A 21,133-nucleotide genomic window follows, 5' to 3' on the forward strand; every position below is an offset into this window, starting at 1 on the left:
GATTTGTTGGCAATAAGAAACATATAGAATATCACCAGTCTTATCCTTTACGTCAGTTACAGATTTGAATGTTTATTACAGAAACTTCTACCCAGATTTCAAAAAGAAACCGATCTCTTTCGACCACTGTTAACTTAGATTTAGTTTGGTTGTGTTCCCTGTTTCTGTTCACAGTAGATGAGGTTCTCACAGCTCAGAAAATCTCCTGGTAATTTAAAGTGAGGAATGAAAATATGAAGAAATGCAAATAAACTTGAGCAACAATAAATGATCAAACTGCAAAGTGGATGTGTTCCAAATTGTATATTTGAACTCAGATTTTCTTATAGATCAGATGAAGGCCAAGATTTAAAAAAATAAATAAATAAATGAATGAGCTTGAGCTGTATTGCAGTATACATTTCAAATCTAATTGAGGCCTCCCTTCATAAATCCTGTTTGTGTTACAGGTGTCCCTGAAATCTCCAGACGCAGTCGTCACTTTGCCCATCTACATTGGGAACATCGCTGTGAACTTGTCTCCGTCGAGGGCCATGCCCTCCACTCCAGGACACGTCATTGCGCCCACAGCGGCAGGCGTGACACCCAGTGCCCCGCCGGTGGAGGAGGAGCCAGAGGAGGGGCTGTGTGCAGGGGGCATGGCCAGTGAGGAGATCCCAACCAAGAGTCACTCTCAGCAGGATCCCTCATGTCAGCCTGTCACCATGTCCCCCAGCGCGTTCAGCCATGCGCCCGGTGCAGCCCTTCCTCCCAGCCACAGGCGGCCCGACGCGTCCGCTCCCCTGTTCTGTGTGTCCACAGGGGCCACCATACCTTTCTTCACCGAGGGAGGAAACGCGACTCCTGTCCCCACCTCCTGTTCTCTCATCCTCCCTCCAGAGTACAGCAGCTGGGACTACCCTCACGGTTAGTGCTCCAAAAAGTCTTTTCACACAGACAAACACATGTACAGATGGATACAGGGCCGCACAAGGTACCAGTTTGGTATCCTGGCCGATCAAATATCCATGCAAGTTTGTTATCCCTATCGCTTTGAAATATCCTTTTATGTTTTCACCACATCAGTTCAAGGAATTAGTTGTCTGAAGTTCTTTCTTTAAAAGCATGTAAACCCCTGGCTGTTGTTGAGCCAAGTGTCAACTCTTGCAATAGTGTTGTCCTTCTTATAGGTACACCTTAATTAGACAAACACAGGTAGTCTCCTGGCTCAAGTCATATATAAACAATCGCACTTCAGAGCCGTGCGTGGGTACGTTTTATAAAAGTAAAAAAACAATTGAGGTACCTGCGAATTCTGCCAAATTCTAAAAGGTGCTTCCTACTCATGCAAAGGTCCTGACAATGCCAAAGTTGTTTCTTCCGTAGTTTGTATTCTTTAAAAAAATAAATCAGATAGAAGCCGGGGTCCTTAAATAGAACAGTCATTGTTCATGTTATTAGTATCAGCTTTGCTTTTCCTACTATGACTAAGTCAAAATGTCTGCTGTGGATAAGGCCTATACTCTTTGTAGAAGAGTGTCAAAAGGCACTGTCCAGTACAGTTATATATTGTATTTTATTAAAAAATATATGGCCAGAAACCCCCAGGAACATGTTGGAGCATTTCAGATGAAAGAAACTGTATATGACAAAATCCATTGACGTACAGAGAGATACTTTACTAGTAACTAGTGGAACAGAGGCTTAGACAAGGGGAAACGACATATATTACTGACTATTTTTGTTGCCTTTGTGTGTTCTAGAGCCCCCACCCTCTTACGAGGAAAGCTGCAGTAGCGCCAACTCCAGTATCAACAGCAGACAGTAGAGAAGAAGCAGGTGATGAAGCATCATGGCCACGCCCACCCACACCTGTTTGCATTCGCCTCTCGACAAATCAGGGCAGTGACATGCCGGGTTTAAAGAGGATGGACGGTACACCACCCCAGAACACCCCAAAGATTGTTTCTTTGTCCTTGAATAATTGAAAAAAAAAAAAGGGATTTTATCTTATATTGAATATAAGTTTTATTTTCACCCCGTGTCCCATCAGGTTGGGTCAGACAGAACAGGGGGAACATCACTGTGCCTAAAATGAGTATTTTGGATCATCATACAGCATTTTAGAATATTCAGTGATTGGGCATGTGTCTTTCATGGGGGTGGAGTAAAATCTGTAATGTAATGAGTCTTTGCATCTGTGATGCCTTGAAAATGATTTTGGCCGACTGAAGGCTCATGTTTGACTACTAGATCAAACGTTGGGCCTTTTTTGTAGTCTTCTTCCAATTGTGCACTTGTTAATTTTGGTCCACCACTGTCTGTCTGTGTTAGCTGTGTCTCAGTTGTCCTCATCATCAGCAGGGCAGAGCTGTCTTCATGCTGGAGAACGTTTTGCCAGAAAATGGGGTTTGACTAGTGCAGGATTTTTCTGCGTTTTATAGCATCGTAGATTTATTCTGATGGCTAAAGTCTGTGTTTGAGGAAACATTAGCCAACCCCAATGAAAATGACTGAAGTCTGTGTCTATGACTGTAGTGGCATACATCACTGTCTGCTACAGTGTCTTATTTTATAATAAGACTACAAGTTGCCAGTCAGAAATCGTTAAAATCCCACACATAGGGGCTTTAAAGACAAATCATGTCACAAAAACACCTCTCAGTTGCATAACTCAAAACAAAGGTAGCAAAAAATACGGTAGTTCTAAAAATGAATCCAGTCTCACTAAAATCTGTATATTTTTAAACATTGTTTTTATGGATATGACCAATTAGAATATATATATTTTTTGTTTGTGGACAAGATAATTTATGTTGAGAAACTGGAATGAAATGAAATTCAGCACATAGAAGAGCATGTGCCCTGATCTCATTTTGAAAACGTGTATCACCCGTGTACCGCCACCGTGTACCGCCACCGTGTACCGCCACCGTGTGTTGCCTCATGTAACTGAGAGGTTTTGCTTTGACACCAGTTTTGTATTCAGCAGACAGTTTAACTGCAGATGAGGCTCCTTTCTCCTGCAGCTGCAGTACTGACGCAGTCTTTCTCTGCCCTCTTGTGGTCATCAAAAGTTTATCTCAACTCATCTTGAACCTGGAGCAACATAATCAGCCGTGCAAACTGGAATACTTCACTGAGGCTCTGCTTCTGTAAATTGAAAGCACCGACTGAGGTCTGCTGTGCTGTGTAAATGTACATCTTGTTTTTGAGCAGAACTGACAGATTGAGGTGTGAGATGCGTGTTGTTTCGAGACGTGATGCAAGTCCTTTAGCATCATTGTTTCAGTCTCCGTCTGAATGAGATTGTGTGTTGGTTTCTCTCCTGTCTTTTGCCTTAACCTTCTGTTAGTGAGAATCCTCTAAAACTTCAGGCGGTGAAGATGATACATACTGTACATGTGCACTTTTCACTTTTTTTTAATTTGCATGGATAACTGTGTATGTGTGTGTGTGTAATAGAACTTGGACAAGTTCACCTGAGGTCTGTTTTCACTCAAACTCAACAATTTGAAATTGAGATTTTTGATTCAGCGCCTGTGCGGGTAAATTATGTGTTAGAGACATTTCTCTTTGCCTGTGTACAAGGGCTGGGTGATAATTCTACGTTTTTACCTTTCGGCTTAATCAATACCATTCACAATGGGCCTCATTCACCAATATCTTCCTAAGTTTTCTCTTAAATATGTTCTTAAGAAAGTCCCTAAGAAAAGTCTGATTCATGACGTGTTCTTAAACAACTGAATTGTTCGTAGGTGTGTTCTTAGAATGATGAATCCCAATGTCTTAGTAAATTGAAAGCTTGTGCCCGTTGCTCCTATTTTAGCATAGGTAAACGCCCCGTTAATTCCCATAAAAGGGGATGAGATGGCAGGGCCGTGTCGTGTGCAAACTTAGAGAAATGTCCAAAAGACATGGCAAAGACGGTGGAGGCCTCGACTCCAAAAGAAAGAAACTTTTGTAATTCTGAAGTGGAGGTACTGCTGCAAGAAGTTAGCGAAAAACAAGACATCACATTTAGTAGCGTCAGCAGTGCATACTAAGCAGCAAATAAAACCGATGCATGGAATGCAGTTACTCATGCAGTGAATGCTGTATTCAGAGAAGGATGAAGATCCAATGAAGTAGAAAATAAATGGTTTGATCTGAAATTACTTCAAAACATAGAAAATACTCTTGGCGTATAAATAGCGTGATCAATCATTTATTATTGAATGGCAGGGTTCCTCGTTAACATAATTGATGTGAATTGAAGGCAAAGCAAGGCAAGTTTATTTATATAGGCCTAGCACAGTTCATACACAATGGCAATTCAAAGTGCTTTACAAATGAGCAGAAGTGTGTATTTATTAAAACAAACGTATAATTATGTGTAAAATAATGAAAATAGTTACAAAATGGAAAGGAATGTAAAATTTTAAATTAGAACGGACGAAAACGGTATAGCTACTTGTTTTGCGCAAACATGTCAGCTCTCAATTGTGCGTAAGAGTGCTCTTGAGTGTGCGTAGATTCTGTTCTTACCTAAGAACAAATCCCAAACAAGAAAACATTGGTGAATGCCAGAATCTTCGTGAAAACTGCGCAAGTAGGGTTTAAGAACACATTTGTTCTTAAGAACGTTTGGTGAATGAGGCCCATTGATTGTTGTATCAGATTTTGCGTACATTGCTCATATTTTTCATATCTTGATGACCGTAAATATCTTTATGTATATGATTAGAATGACTTCAACCATTTCACCCAGCCCTACTGTGTTTTCAAAGCATCAACACATATTTGTTGTCACTTTTCTGCGGTAAACTAACACCACTGAAAATCTAAAGCACAACTACTGTCTGAATGTTTGTGTGACTTTTGATGTGTTTGTCTTATTTTACAACATTTAAAGGAACACGCCGACTTATTCACCATATCCCCCAGAGTTCTACTGCTACTTCTGCTCCCCACCACGGGGCTTCTCAGGTGCTGCAAGCAAATCACTCCGCCCAAGTAGCAGTGCTTTGCCTTTCTGAGAATATAGTTCCCAGTATGTATACGGTTAGAAGATGGCTGTGTCTCATGTGACCTTATTATTTGTACACGCTGTGACTATACAAATCACAACATGTAAATAGGAACATGTTGGTGTTATTTTGTCACTTATTGGGAGCAGTAGGCTAGTTGGAGCCGGTTACCTCCAGGATCTGTGCTAAGCGAGGCTAGCGGTGTGGGTGTCAGAGTTACAACACACACGGAGATGAGAAGGGTACGTATGGACTTATCTAACTCTGGGGGATACGGGGAATAAGACAAAGTCCCAATAAGTCGGCGTGTTGCTTTAAGTACAATCTCCAAGTCCATTCTGTGAATTGAGAAAACATTTTTTTTTAAATCCCAGTGCTGGTGTTGGCTCGTGACTGCAGATTGTGTTCCTACGTTAGCAGGATTTTGTATTTTATTTTGTGAGACACATCAGCTCATAAATTTCCACATAAATCTGGTTCTACATTATTGTGAATGCATGCCTTAAACAATCTGGATTCCCACCCCCTCTTCCAGGAGCTTGTGATGGACTTTCTTCTCTTCTGTCAGGGAGGACATCAGGACCTACACTCTTCCTGTGTTGTCTCCTGTGGACTGTGATAAGTGTACTTGATGTATAAAAATGTAGCGTTTAAAAACAGCAAGGACACTGGACCTGTTGAACTTGTTTTTATCCTTTTTTTAGAAAATATGTGAAATTCGTCTTATCTCCAAGAACGCTGCAGCAGCAGCAACAACTCCCTGAAGTCATTTCACGCTGCCTTTATCAAACCTGATTCTGTTTAATTCTTTGCCACCAAAAGGTACTATAGCTTTATGAAGCCCCACCCACTTGTTCTGTGTTTTTACTTTCTTTCTCACATATTGATGAGTGGTTTTGTATTTTTCTACATAAAACTGTTTACACGTGCAGTATGCAGATACTAATAGTAGCACCTCAATCAGTCAATGTAATATTTCAACATATAGTGCGAATCTAAGTTGTACAGTACAGAATAACAATAAAAAATATACGACGATGTTCTTGTTGTTTGTTGACAGTCAGCTTTGTGGTTCTGAAATGGGAACATGCTTCTAAAACTAATTTCCCTTTTTTTTTGCACCTTTCAACAACAAAGCAATAACAAGTGTATCACATAAGAGCAAACATTTCTATTAGTTCAGACTCAAAACAGCTGAAACAGCATAGAAACCACAGTCTACAGAGCTGGATGTAAGTGTAAATGGTCTTTCATTTCTGGAAAATATGTGTACAACCACAGGAAGTTCTTAGTTGTCCTAAAAAGCTGCACATACAAAAAGCTACAGCCAGTAGAAGCAGTTGCAATGGTGACTAAAACAAAAAGAAGCTGGAATAAAGATGTTTGGTGAGGCTCAGATAATAGACAGCTGCAGCAAAGCACTTCATCCATATTGATAAAACTGCAGAGATGTGTTTTGCATTAAATAGACAAGTTCAGAGAACATTTAAAGAATGATTATGTGTGTTTGCAGTTTAAACGTGGAACATAAATGGAAGTTAATACCTATGTAGCCCCAGAAACCTAGCGATTGGTTAAGAGCTCTCTGCCAAACATTACAGATGACAGTATGACCAATGATGTATATTGGAATCTCCAAACATGTCAATACTGTACCTATTATGGATTAAGATTTATTTAGATATTTTCAGAATCAGTTTTATTGGCCAAGTTTACTTACATACACAAGGAATTTTACTTCGGTAGGTGTTAACTCTATACATTCAACAAATAGACATGTAGTAGAAGTAGACAAATAGTAATATAGACACATACTGTGCAATAGAGACAACAATATACATATAGGCACATATCAACATAATATACAAAAATACAAATAGCCTATACAAATAATACATATCAAGACAAGTACACATGGAGTGGGATATAAAGTGCAAAAAGTAATAGTGCAAAGTAGTGTGCAAGATGCATATTGGAATGATAAGTATGTAATGTGTAGAGAAGTGGGTGAGTGGGATGACCCCACTTATCCACAGTTCAGTAGAGTGATGGCAGTGGGAAAGATATGATTTGGTTGATATGATTTTCCTAATTAAGAAAAAATATATATAACAAAAAAGTAAGCTTCCAATAATGATGTAATGGTTATCTCTCTTAAGTAATAATCAGCCTCCTTCCAGAAACAACTTTTTTTTTGGCTTTTTACAGAATAATTATAGACTATAAAATAGGTTTTACAACGAGAGTAGCCGAAAAGCTCCGAATAACCTCCGTCTACCACGTGCTCCAAGTATTTGGGACGAATAAACAATGGGAGATTTCATTTGCGCATGCGTGCAATCTCGGCTGCGCTACATTTCTCCATAGCATTTCTCGGCTAATATTAGATAACCATTGATAATGCACATTATGGTCAGTTGTACTCGCCCTGCTACATAACAGCTCCGTTTCCGGACGAGTTAAATGGGACATGAATCGCTACTATTTCGGTTATTTAGACGCACTGGCTCTTCGTTCCCATTTGCTGAAAAACTCCACTAACCGTCAGCCCCTCTCTTTATTGTCTGAAGTCAGGAGGTCGCCTCCTCCTCATTTCTGCTGGCGCTGCACTCACTGTAGTAGCTGGGTCACTAGCTGCTGCTACTGCTGTTGCTGTGGTACATTTAAGAAATTGTTCCTACTTGACTGCACACGAACAACTTTAGCCCTTCCCGTGAGTCGTCTATGATGGGGAACTGAAGTCAATAACTGTGGTGTTAGCGTGTGCGCAAGCAAGTTCACCATGATGTCCGTAAGTTGTGTGTTTGTAGTTGTAGACACATTTTTGCATTTGAAATGTTTATCTCCGTGTTAGAGTGTGGCGTTGAGTCAGTCAGTGTGTGAGAACATGTGCTATGGACTTTAGGGAGCAGACCATAATAAACCCAGAGGATTATAATGAATACTTATAGGTTGTAGATCCACATAGACGGTGCACTCTGTTTGGAGAGTAACGCTGCCAGTCGCAGCTTGAAAAGACTAGTCAAACCTTTAGGCTGTTTTTTTTTAAAGAGTCAATTTAACTAGGGCTGGGCCATATAATATGGCTGAAATAACTTAAAACTTAACACATAAAGCAAATACCTTAATAACTAAAGGCTTGTGGACATAAAGTTTTGTGAAACTATAATAAAACAATGTTAATATTGAGTTATTGCCCAGCTCTACATTAACCATTTAAATCCTATATGCATCACAGTATTGCCTGGCTTTTTCCAAAATGAAGAATTTTCAATGTGTTTTCCCTTCCAGGCAGCCACACATGTCAGTGCATTATTACAGAGTCAATGAACAGACACTGTATTAGCACACAGCTACATTGATAAAAATACGATTTTCCCTGTGATGGATCTTTCTGATGGATCATTTTACTCAGTGCAGAATAATGTTCTTACTAGTTGCAGATAAATATAATAAGAAAGTAAAAGGTTTCTTATTGCACAGAGTTGTATAGTCATAGAGACGGTGGTTCCCCGAATAAAGAAATCTCTGACGCACAGATGGTTTAGCTTAAGCGGTAAATATAAGAGAGTTCGGGTCACGGTGGCCTCAAGTACATCGAGTAATAATAACAAATGAGGACGAGACATAATAAAGTGGCCCCCACCCTGGCGGGTGTTGTGTGAAGATAGCAGTCCCGGTGCGGAAGAAGAAGCTGGGGCCCAAGAAAGAAAGTATAAGAGATGAGGGGAAGAATAGATCGGGGCTCACAAGGTCTGAGAGTCTAGAGATACGTGGACCGGCTCTGGCTTTTTGTCTGTTGCTTGATTTCATTTGTAATATTTGTATCTTGATGTTTTGCATTTGGAGCCACAACACCAGAAAAAAACCTTTCATCTCAGCTATAATAGTTTCTGGTTGAAATGGCGATTAAATATTTACGTACAAATTTCAAGACTGCAAAGTTTGGTTTACATCGGCTACTGACAGGAATGGCACGACAACAACAGCTGCCTGGCAGATATGGAAAACAATCTCAAAAGTTGTAGGATGTGCATGGAAAATGCTCAGCATGGATGTCAAGTATGTTGGCTAAGGCATGTACAAGTACAGATTCAGTCCTCGGAGAGCGTTCTGAGGGTGTTTGTAGTAGAAACACTACTCTCTCGGTTTGCAGTCTCAGCATTTACCCGGCAAACAAATATCTGCTCTGCTTTCTGAAGCACTTTGAGAGATAAGCTCACAATGATCACTGTGCCTGCGGCCTGGCCTCCAACTGGATTGTAGACTCAAGATGTCTATATTTGACTTTCTTTGTGATGTTTTCATGCTGCATGAAATACTTCTGTCCTCTATCACCATTGCAGTACTTTTGCACTGTTTATAGACTTGTTGCTTTGACCTCTTTAATTATGCAAGATTAGGGCTGTGTATTGGCAAGAATCTGGTGATACGATGCGTATCGCGATACATGGGCCACGATTCAATATATTGCAATATATTTCGATACTGTGCGTAAGGCGATATGTTGGGATTTTTTTAAAGTATAATTTTAGAAAAACTATTATTTAAAAAAAAAAAAAAAGACATGTGCATCAAAGTCAAAGAAATTTACTTTAGGTAAACAATTCAGTACACAGAAAATCAAACTGCCAGTTTGCGATTGTGGTTCACAGGTTCTTAGTGAGCTCATTTTTATATGCAAAGGAGGCCAAAGTTCAGCCATAGCTACATTGTTAGCTTTTAGCAAAAAGTCAGGCACTGCTAGGCAAGGACACTAGTGGTGTGTATTAGCATAGCCATCTAGCGGTAGGGGGTTTAAACACAACATAAACGTGAACCACTGTCTTACATGAATATTTTTGCATGTACGCTAAAGAAAAGCAAAAAATCAATATTGCATGTTTGAAAATCGATACAGTATTGCAAAATAAAATATCGCGATACTCTTTGTATCGATTTTTTTTCTTACACCCCTATGCAAGATCATACGATGAAAATGACAGTGGGCTAATAACTAAATATTAGGTTTTTTTTCTTCTTTTCCAGCTGTCACATCAAAGCCAAGCCAGTCTTATTTTTGTAGGGTTGGTCATCATTTCTAATTATAACATTGTACTCACCAGGTCAATTGCTGAGATTTGGGAACATGGTGACATCACTAAAAACAAGTCTGACAGGGTAAGAAACCTGAGCAGTCACACAATCAGACTTTTAAACCAACCCTCAATGGTAGCCAGACATATTTAGAGGATGAAATAAGACAAATGGTTAAATTGATTGTTGTAAACATCCATCACAGTTTACAGACCAACTTCCTGGTGCAATGAGGAATTATTACCAACATTATAAGTGCACTCACTTTTGGTTTTACCTCCACACACACAAACATGTATTAGCTTTGATAATCTGTGTGATTGTCTCGCTGCTCTGACAATCTTGCCCTGTCAGACTTTTTTTGGGGTGACGTCACCAACTTCTCAGGTTAGCAATTCATTTGGTTAGTACAATGTTATCATGAGATTCACACTGACATCCTGGTTATCACAAGGATGCCTCTCTGGGTTTATTTGCTTTTGGTTTCACATAACAGGATCAGACAGCACACACGTGTATCACACAGCGGCATATCATGGACTTGAACTGCAAAAGGAAAATGTAGTCATCTTTAAAATGAGAGAATCCCATCACATGTTCTCGGAGCCCAAGGTCACATTTTTAAAATGCTTGATCCAAAACCCCAAGATAAACATGTTAGTATGATGTAAAACAGAAAAAAACTCAAACCAGATGCTTTATGCTTGATACATGATTTCAATTGTTAATGGATTATGAGAGTTGCTGTTAAAGATGCAGTAGGTAAGACTTATAAAACTAACTTTCTGTCATATTTGCTGAAACTGACCATATGTTCCAGTAGAACTACATGAAGCAGGTCATTTAAAAAAATCTGGCTCCTCTGGTACCACCTACAGGCTGTAGTGCAATTTGCAAAAATCCACAGCTCCCTGTTCAGATGCACCAATCGTGGCCGGGGGGGGGTGTCTAACTGCGTCAATCACTGCTCATGCACACACATTAATTCTCCCTTGTTGGGGGAGGGGCTTATGAGACCGTTTTGGGCTTTAGCGGAAAGGGGGGAGGGACTGAAAAGTTGTTGATGTTCACATTTTTTGGCTAAGTCCTGGATCTTCACAATCCTACCTACAGCACCTTTAAATATTTGGTCGATCGATTCATTTATAAATTAATAATTAATCGACTTGGATCATGGAGGTTCTATGTAGACCTTCACCAGTGTGCAGCTGGTGAGAAACAGTCGTGCCAGGACAGGTGGTGCATTAGCAGGAAAGAGCCTGACGCACACACACACACACACACACACACACACACACACACACAAACGGTACATTCCTCTGTCAGTCACACATCTACAGCAGCAGGGCAGAACAGAGTGTGCCTTTGTGGCACAATACATCCTGCAATTGTCTGGCAACGTGAGCTGAAAAGATATTTGTTCGGAACAGCGTAAATTACATTTTTTTTTATTTTTTTTATTTAGTTTAGGAATCCAAACATCTAGAACAGAGGAGGTTTTGAGTGCAGCATGAAAGAATATGGAGATAATTCTGCAAGCACATAGTATTTCCTATTAGAGAAAGTGAAGAAACAATAGAACACTGCTTGTCCCAGGCTTGTTTAGTTGTCTTCTGTCAGGAAGAATCACCAGTTTCCCATAATAGAAGTGTATGTCTTTTACATTTTTTCATGCATATATTTACTGTTCTTTAGTGATGCCTCTTGTTTATTGTCTGCCTGTAATTTATTCTGAAATGTATATCTTTGTGTTTGAGAAGTACATTATTATAAGGGTCTGGGTCTTTTTATAAAACGTAAAAAAGAGAGTAATGCTTGCTTGGGTCAGTAATCAAAGACGTTCTGAGTCACTGATCACAGAGCAGTGCAGCAGCTCTCAGTCTGACTGTTGGTGGGAAAGAGGCTGAGGTCAGCGTAATACCTGGTCCTGCAATAATTCGGTTTCTCAGAATTGGAATGGTGCTTTTTACTTTAAAATTTTCTCATAACAGTCACACAATTAACTAGACAAAACAGCAATCAACAAAAAAAAAAAAGAGAACAAAAAAACCACAGATGGACTGCCAGAGTATCAGAGTGTAAGATCAAAGTTTGCTCAGATTAAGGGCGTAGCGTAGTGTTTTTGGGAATTCCTTTTGTTAAAAGGAATCTGTGCCATCTTAGCCATATAAAGCATTTTATTGAGCCAGCTCCTGAAACATAGTTTCAGTCAGTTCGCTTCTGATGAGGAGGAAAGGCCTTTGTACTGTCAGAGCAACCAAAAATAGCTGAATATTTATCCGACATTGTTTGGAAAGACAGTTAAATATGTCACTCCAGATGTTACTTAAAGGACAAATTCGGCGCGAAATGAACCTAGGGGTTAATAACACATGTGTACCGAGTCGACCGTTCTCTGGGATATGTTTTCATGTTAATCAAATGTGACCAGTTTTAGCGCAAACTGCTAATTAGCTTATAAAGCTAGTCGTCGGGGCACGGGTAAAGTAAAAAGAAATCGCTATTTCTATACCACTTACAAGGCTCAAAATAGCACCACTCTTCCACAGTAGCATAATGAGGGTCCCTACGTGTAAACCGAAGCACTGAGAACTGTGTAAGTGTACAGACAGTTTATTAAAAAGATACAGTGCAGGGTTCGACATTAAGGCTTGTCCGGGACAAGTGGATTTTTTTGTTGGGCAAGTGAAAGAGAAATTTACTTGCCCCACTGGACAAGTTAAAACTCAAACAAAATAAAATGCCATGTTACTTCACGTTATGTGCCACTCATTACGTCTGTGTTACCGATTTGAAATGATACATTTTTTTCTTGAACATTTTTTATGAAAGCATGGCGAACCAGCCGGTATTAGTTAGCTAACGTTAGCTTGCTAACTCCACCTTAACGTTACCTTCTCGCCACATCGTTGACAGAAAACGAGAAACCCGGTGCTAATACGGCACCGGTGGCTTAACGACCGTTATTTAGCTACCGGACCGAATTGCAACGCGGATTTCGGTGCCACTGAAATGCCTGCGCTTCTCTCTGATGCTCCGAAAATGGACGTTAGAGGCAACCTAAACATTGGCGCATGTCACGCTAGTTAACACTACACTTGGCAGCAGGTAATGTTAGCCTACCGTTAGCTAGCAGCTGGAGTAAACACGGTTAAAATGTTGACAACTAAATGGTGTAAAAGTGTCTGTATTTCACTGTAAAGGAACGTATGACAGTGTGCAGCTGCTGTTGTCGGAAAAACAACACAGATGTTGCTTTCACTTGAAATTCGCCTCGCCAGCCTCGTGCTGCATTAAAAGTTGTTGTAAAATACCCTTTTTGCAGGTATGCCGATTAAATATCAGGTAATAATCAACTGTAAAGTAGCTACACCATTTAAAGAATCCCTTCGGTAAATCAGCCTCTACCGGGTAGAAATTAGTGAAATTGTATTTAAAAAGAAAAAAAAAAAGAAAAAGATTAACACCAACATTTAGTGGCAAAATCCATTGTTATGTCTACAAAATTATTTTAGATATAGTATAACTTCAAGTTTAAGTCACCACTACCTCTGGTCAAAATATTTACTCTGTAACTTAGAATATTGACTAGGAATCTGAAAGTAATGACAAACTTTAAAATATTGAGAATCTCAATATATTAACTTCTGCACACCAGCGTGCAAAGTATTACTTTGTATTATGGAGTCTGGAGATCCATTTTTCTTGTTGAAGGGGAAATCTATTCTTGGGACACGTTTGTTTCTACCGTTTCAACTGAATTTTATTAATGCTGATAGTGTTTGGATGCTTTCAACGGTTTGTTCGAATTCTGCATTAGCAAAACAAGTGAAAGACAAGAGAAGTGAAACGTAAATGTACTTGTCCAAAGGACAAGTGCCTCAAAAAGTTAATGTCAAGCCCTGATACAGTACCGTTCACTTATACATAATGGGCGCCATCTTGGGAAAACAGTCATGACCAGTCGAACGACAAATGCCGTGCAACCAGTAACCAGTAACGTAGCTCAAACACAGCGTTCATGATTCGACTCATGACCATCGTGTCCCAAGATGGCGCCTGCCTGTATACGTGAAGGTACAGTCTTTCTAAACTATCTTTTTAATAAACTGTCTGTACACTTACAAAGTTCTCAGTGCTTCGGTTTACATGTAAGGACCTCATTATGCTACTGTGGAAGTGTGGTGCTATTTTGAGCCTTGTAAGTGGTATAGAAATACCGATTTCTTTTTACTTTACCCGTGCCCCGACGAGTAGCTTTATAAGCTAATTAGCAGTTTGCGCTAAAACTGGTCACATTCGATTAGCATGAAAACATATCCCAGAAAACGGTCGACTCGGTACACGTGTTATTAACCACTAGGTTCATTTTGCACCGGATTTGTCTTTTAATCCTGGACAGTGCCAGAATAAGTGTGACAGTGATCCCTCTTCGACACCACATCTGGAATGGTGCTTTTAAACGTAATCATAACCGGCTTTAAGATCCGCAGTTAACCAGTGAACAGCACATAGGTGTTTTAGAGGTTTTAATAGTTTTCTCAACTTCCTTCTTAGATGACTTTTGGGGTGTCGAGCAGTGTGACGCTGCTGTTTGACTTCTGGGATGTGCACGGGCCTGCAGGTAAGATGCAGAGTGTCACACACAGCATCTTCACTTCAGAGGAGGCGTTCGCTCCCAAAGGAGTATATTATATTTGTATATTATAATATATTATATTCAATCTTGGATTTTTCAAAATGTTAAACTATTATATATATATGTGTATATATATGTATGTATGTGTATGTGTATGTATATATATATATGTATGTGTGTGATATATATATATATATATATATATATATATATATATATATATATATATATATATATATATATATATATATATATATATATATGTGTGTATATGTATGAAAGATTGATACCACCACAAAGAGTCCAGGAAGTCATTGCACTCAGCAAAGAAATAGTAATATTATAGTGTACAGATAGGATCTTATTATAAAAATGTTGAACTATTACTTTAAGGAATCACGTGAGAGACTTTGGGAAACTGTGTGTGTGTGTTCACCCAGGGATGGTGCTGTCGGTGATTGTGGTCTTTCTGCTGACCGTCTTCTACGAGGTGCTCAAAGTGTGGAGGGTGTGGCTGGGGAGCCGCTCTAAGCTGGCCCAGTCTCAGTCTCCGTACGCCGCACCCCCATCCGTCCGCAGCGACAGCATCTCCGCCCTGGAGAGTAGCCCCTCCGAGTCCTCGCTGACCCCCATGCAGGCACCCCCTCCCACTCCGAACACCAGACACAGGTCAGTTTCCTTGTGAAACACAACTAGGGCCAAGTGAACCTATGTATATAGTCTGCAATGTGATAATTTTGTCTTTTCTTATGGATTTTTACTGCAAACAAAATAATGGAATATAAAAACATTATTGGAATCAGATTAAATGATAATTAGTGCAATTCTATAGGTCAGGAAATTATGAAAGCCCATTTCTTCGAGTAAAATGAGTTTTGTAATGGTAAAAAAATAATGGTTAGCATTTTATCTCATACATTTGACTTAGTATGTGAAATATTATATTTTATATATTATAAAATTATCATATATAATATTGACTGACCGTGTGCATTTTTAAAAATCATGACTTACTCAAACTTTAATCTTACCTGTAAAGCATTTATATTCTCTCCTGCTTTCTTGACCCTGATTAAGCATTTTTTTAAATGCAACATGTAGAGATAAAGTGGTTTCAGTGATTCCACATTCCACAGCTTTCTTTTGTAGCGGTGTGCGGTTTTCTTTGTGGCTTTGTGTTTATCTGGACACCTCCATTCATATTGAGTGCAGTATTTCTCACCCACTATTATTCACTATGTGAAACTCATTGACCTCCCTTTCTGTTGAAAGTTAAAGTGTCAATGATTGAACCGAAAAACAATATGTAACCTAAGTCCTTAAGTCCTTGTAAGCAGCACTTTGAGACAAACACAATCTCCGTCAACACAAGAGTTTTAGGCCCTGTTTACACGACAACGCTTGCGGGTGAAAATGCAAAAATATTTGATCTGATGTGCCTTTCGTTTAGACGGTGACGGCCTTTTTGGGGCTTAAAAACACAAAAAAGTGAAACCACCCTCCAGAGTGGAAATCTTAAAAATGCTCCACTGTCGCGTTCCCGTCTAAAGGGTAAAAACGCAAAAGTCTGCTCCGATCTGCTCACGGTGGCTCTTGTCTCGTACGCGTTTACGTCACAGGCATGCGCCAGTACGGGAAAATAACAACAAACATGTCGGATTATTTCCATACGTCGGACCTTCAAGTTGCCCTAGCAGCTCTGATAAACATACAAGAGTCTTTTCAGCAGATAGCCTCTTTCTCGTGTGGATATGACAATATATGAAGAAATTCGGTCCATATGTCTATATATTTTGACTGCCAGGACTCCCAGTCCACGCCCCGTTGTGCCTTTGTGGCTTTGTAATCTAAGGTTGTTTGGAGCAGTAACTCCACCTGCTCGTCTGTCCAGACAAAATTGTCAGCTTTGGTTGTTCGCTTCGCCATGTTTTGGTTTGGCGCTACTAGGGAGAGAAGTAGAAGGAAGGTTCTACGCAGGCGTGCGGACTTGGTGGTGTTGTGTGGCAGTGCTTCACACTACCACCTAGCCGCCTGGTGTGCATACGACATCGAATTTCACACACTTTTGCGTTACCATATGCACGCAGGTTTCCCCCCCAAAACACATCGTCAAAATTTGGAATAAAAAGTAAGAACGCAACGCCACTTTCTCTCTTCAGATTGTTTCCATCTAAACATAGCCTTAGCTCCAGCAGCAGAACTAATCTCCATCCATATTAACATATCTGACAACGCATCTCACATGACCATTCACATACACTGGGCATGAGTTAACGGTGTAAACAGGAAGCAGATTGTCTAACGTTACTCTGCGGTTGAAAATCATGGATGTATAATGCCTACCATACACTAGAAGACTTTGAACACTTTGTAAAGTCTGACACATCTCACATCTAAAGACAATCATCTCACATCTACTGGATTCGTTTTTGAAAAATGTAACCAAGCTAGCTAGCTACCGCTAGCGTTAGCTGGTAACTTAAAGGAAAGTTTGCATATTTTCTATTATACCATACATGCAGATAAATGGCGGCAGTACCCGGAGGTCCGTGTTTACCCGCCTGTAAACCTCCCGTTGGATTACACGCTTCAGAAGGGTTGAAAATCAACTTTCCCTCTTTAGTGTTTAGCGCGGCGCCTTAGCAACAGTAAACAACACTGGCTCTAGCTGTTGCTGCTTCCTGTTTGGTGCTGGAGGGAGCGCACCCATTGGTTGTTGACAATGTTCACATGATTTAACTTCACTACCTAGACTTGCAATAATATCAAACATGTTTGATTTTGTCTAAACGGGAAAAAGACTGACTGACTGACTGACTGACTGAGTTTAATGACCACCTTACACCAAACGATTGAGACAACGGGAGCGCGCCCCAACTCTAGCAAGACTCTCGGGATTTCATTCCCAGATTAGAAAATAGTCTGACAGTGGAATCACTTGAAAAGTTGTTTGGTGTAAAGTTGGCATAATTGGAAAATATTGAAAATACTTTGGAGAAAGAAAAACAACGGGGAAAAGTAAGACAAGGGATTTATTTGCTTGGACCGACAACAAGGCGGAACTGTTACTAAAAGGTATGTAAGCCTACCTAACGTAAGACTGATTGATGTTTGTCCCAGTTTCTTAACCCTAACCCTTTTTTGCTTTTTGGCAATAAATCTTATACTGTTGGAAAGCCTGTTTAGTTCCCTTTCAAATGGTGCCCCATTTGTAAGGAACATGGATTTGTGGGATGAGGTGGGATTATGTGGAGTATGTGGGTTGTGCCCATGAAAAGTTTGCCAAATCTTCTCTGCCAATGCCAAACAGCTTATTCTGCCATTGACTCGTTTGGTGTTTGCTGGATCGGATGATTGGATTCATTTCACAAACGGGAGCGTCAGTAGGGTGTGGAAGAACCATACACAGCCACAACAGCCTGGCACCTCCTCCTCATGTTGGTCACCAGCCTGGTCACACACTGCTGTGGGATGGCATCCCATTCTTCAACCAGCATTTGTCGCAAGTCAGCCAACGTGGTTGTGTTGGTCACTCTGGCGCGAACAGCACGCCCAAGCTGATCCCACAAGTGTTCAATGGGGTTGAGGTCAGGACTGCTGGCAGGCCATTCCATCCTCTCCACTCCCACATTCTGGAGGTAGTCTCTGATAAACCCCGCCCTGTGGGGACGAGCGTTGTCATCTTGGAGGATAGAGTTCGGTCCCAGTCTGTGGAGATATGGGATTGCCACTGGTTGCAGAATCTCATCTCTATATCTCTCTGCATTGAGATTGCCTCCAATGATGAAAAGCCATGTTTTTCCAGTGAGGGAGATGCCGCCCCACACCATCACACTGCCTCCACCAAAAGGTGTTACTCTATCGGTGCAGCAATCGGCATAGCGTTCTCCGCGTCTTCTCCACACTTTGACCCTACGATCCAACTGCCATAGGCAGAATCTGGACTCATCACTGAACATAACGTTCCTCCACATGTTCAGGTTCCAGTTCACGTGTTGCTGACACCAGCGCAAACGGGCCTGACGGTAAAGGGCAGTGGCAGAGAAGAATTGGCAAATTTTTCATGGGCATAACCCACATAATCCCACCTCATCCCACAAATCCATCTTCCTTACAAATGGGGCACCATTTGAAAGGGAACTAAACAGGCTTTCCAACGGTATAAGATTTATTGCCAAAAAGCATTGTTACCACAGAGAAATAATCTAACAAACACAAATGTACTTACTTTTTGTGCTAAGTTTTTATATATATATATAAATAAAATACTGGATTCATACTATTTTACTGAATAAAGTATTTGTGGTAAAGTACCTGGTGTAAGTCGTGTACTCCTCTCTTTCCCCTGCAGCTGGTTGCTGCACAGTATCCAGACAGTCCTCCACATGCTGCAGGTGTCTCTGGGCTACATGCTGATGCTGTGCGTCATGTCCTACAACACCTGGATCTTCCTCGGGGTCATCGTGGGCTCTGTCGTCGGTTATTTTATCTCATTTCCTCTCCTGGGTAAGATCTGATGGTATGGACAGTTCAGCCAGAGGATGGATTTTTTTCCATCCATCCCCCCCGCCCCCCTGAGTTAAGAGGATCTCCTGATACCAAATGGGGAAACTACTACTACTACTTGATTGACTGATTTCAGCGTGTTGTTCCGTTGCTCTGGGCTAGTATTTGTGAAAATTTGAACACTGGGCTGGATGTGGAAACTGAAATGTTCATGCACTCATTCTCATTCTGATTGTGGCCTCGGGAAAAGAAAAAAAAAATGTAATTGGACATACGAAGTTCTAACATTTGTCTTTGACCATTGAGACAATGTGTATGATTTGGTTCTTTTGTGTTAAAGCGCACATAATGTTCCGTTTCTGAGGCACAGTCTTGCTAATCTTCTCAAACCGCAAACCTCTAAGTGAGCGATGCATGTGAAAAATGGAGTGCTGCTTGCTTAAACTCTTCTTCCTTTTGTTTATTTATCCTAAAATGCATTGGAAGCTAACACAGAAGAGGTGCAACACTCAGCGACAGATTACGGTTTGTTTCTGTAATTTTCCGTTTTCCTGGTCAACCTTGACGGACATTTTTTTTCTAACTACTACACAGTTCCCTGTATTTTACTAAACAATGACACTACAGGTGATCAAAATGTTTGAGATTTCTAATCAGTTATAAAAAGGAGAGCTCTGGCTTAGTTGATAAGACACTGTTACTGTACAGTAGCTTTAAAGTGGAACTCATCCTGAAGACTTTTGTGTTTTTGACTGCTTAAGTAAGTAGTGTTTTTCTTACTTAAACAGATTTTTCTGGGGTTTGTTTGCAGTGTTTCTAAAATCTAAAATCCGACTCCCACTTGGAGCCAAAACCGACAGTCAGATGTCATAAGACAGAGCTCCGCTTCAGGAACTGAATCATATGATTGTAGCTTGTTAACTTCTCTAATCTTGGCTCACTAACAGATCAGTCATTCTCACATGTATACCAGGGGACAGTGAGAGGCGATCATGTGGTTCTGTGGCAATCATTGACAAACAACGAACCTGCAGAGAAAAGAGTCTCGCAACTGACATTTCAGTGTTTTCTGTTGTATTTCAACAAGTATGCTCTTTCTTTTTGATATTGAGTATTTTTACTAGTTTTACAACAGATTCATATAGAAAGATGTTCAAATATGTCGTGACGACTTGAGATTAACTGTTAAATATCAATCAATTTCTTTGTGATGGTTAATTGTCACAAGAACTTGGTCGACAAAAATAAAGAATAAAATTGATGACTGTTTTATTCATCCATTTATTTATTTATATATATATAAAAAAAAAAAAAAAAGCATGAAACATAAAAGTTGAGCTGCTCACACCAAAAATACATTTATAATAAATAAACAGGAGAGGGTGACGGTCAATGGTCCTCCATTGGAAGTAATGGGTCTGAAGCTAAAGGCAGAAAACTCAAAATGTGCTTTGGATACGGTGGCAGTAGTCCGTTTCACAACAGGACACTGACTCAACCCTATTGAGAGGGGGAATCACAGCTCTCCTCTCAGCATTTAACAGCAGATTGCAGCTTGGTGTGTTGATGCACAAAAGTGAAACTAATTCAGCCATTCGAGCGCATGACGCTGACACCAAAAAAATGTGGTGACACTTCAAAGTTTCCCTTAACTCCCTGGAAAGAAACTGATATTTAACTGCAAAATAATGAAAAAAGGAAATGAAGAAGTCCTGGAAAGGACTATGTAATTTGGTACTAATTATAATAAAAATGAAGACCTCTATCTACTCTGTATATACAACACTTTCCCTCCAACAGCCTTCCTGTTGCTTTTGCTTTCTCCGTTTATTTGCTGTTATGTAAAGTTTGTCAGCTATATTCAACATATATATAAAATCCATCCATCCATCTCCATCTTCGTCCGCTTATCCGGTATCGGGTC

At 40.2% G+C, this 21,133-nt stretch overlaps 2 protein-coding genes across 4 annotated transcripts in view; both read left to right on the top strand.

Moving 5' to 3' along the window:
• The window catches only part of arrdc1b (arrestin domain containing 1b), a 43,786-nt gene extending 37,760 nt beyond the window's left edge, over positions 1-6,026 (top strand). Inside the window, exons 7-8 of the mRNA XM_078270636.1 lie at positions 450-906; positions 1,743-6,026. Coding sequence (XP_078126762.1) covers positions 450-906; positions 1,743-1,807 — 522 coding nt within the window. The 3' untranslated portion in view covers positions 1,808-6,026. The remainder of the gene's footprint in view (positions 1-449; positions 907-1,742) is intronic.
• A 1,321-nt stretch (positions 6,027-7,347) lies between these two features.
• On the top strand, positions 7,348-20,470 carry slc31a2 (solute carrier family 31 member 2). Of its 3 annotated transcripts, XM_078271146.1 has the most exons (5): positions 7,348-7,779; positions 10,094-10,148; positions 14,622-14,688; positions 15,144-15,372; positions 19,055-20,470. In XM_078271146.1, the coding sequence occupies exons 3-5, from the start codon at positions 14,622-14,624 to the stop codon at positions 19,218-19,220; spliced, it is 462 nt and encodes a 153-aa protein (XP_078127272.1). In that variant the 5' UTR covers positions 7,348-7,779; positions 10,094-10,148; the 3' UTR covers positions 19,221-20,470. The 3 variants fall into 3 exon arrangements, with proteins under 3 accessions (XP_078127272.1, XP_078127273.1, XP_078127271.1); XM_078271147.1 differs by lacking the exon at positions 10,094-10,148 and having other exon boundaries at positions 7,348-7,775; XM_078271145.1 differs by lacking the exon at positions 10,094-10,148 and having other exon boundaries at positions 7,351-7,779.
• The last annotated feature ends 663 nt before the right edge of the window (positions 20,471-21,133 follow it).

This window comes from Sander vitreus, chromosome 16 (genome assembly GCF_031162955.1).
Source record: "Sander vitreus isolate 19-12246 chromosome 16, sanVit1, whole genome shotgun sequence".
Classification (NCBI taxonomy): Eukaryota; Metazoa; Chordata; class Actinopteri; order Perciformes; family Percidae; genus Sander; species Sander vitreus.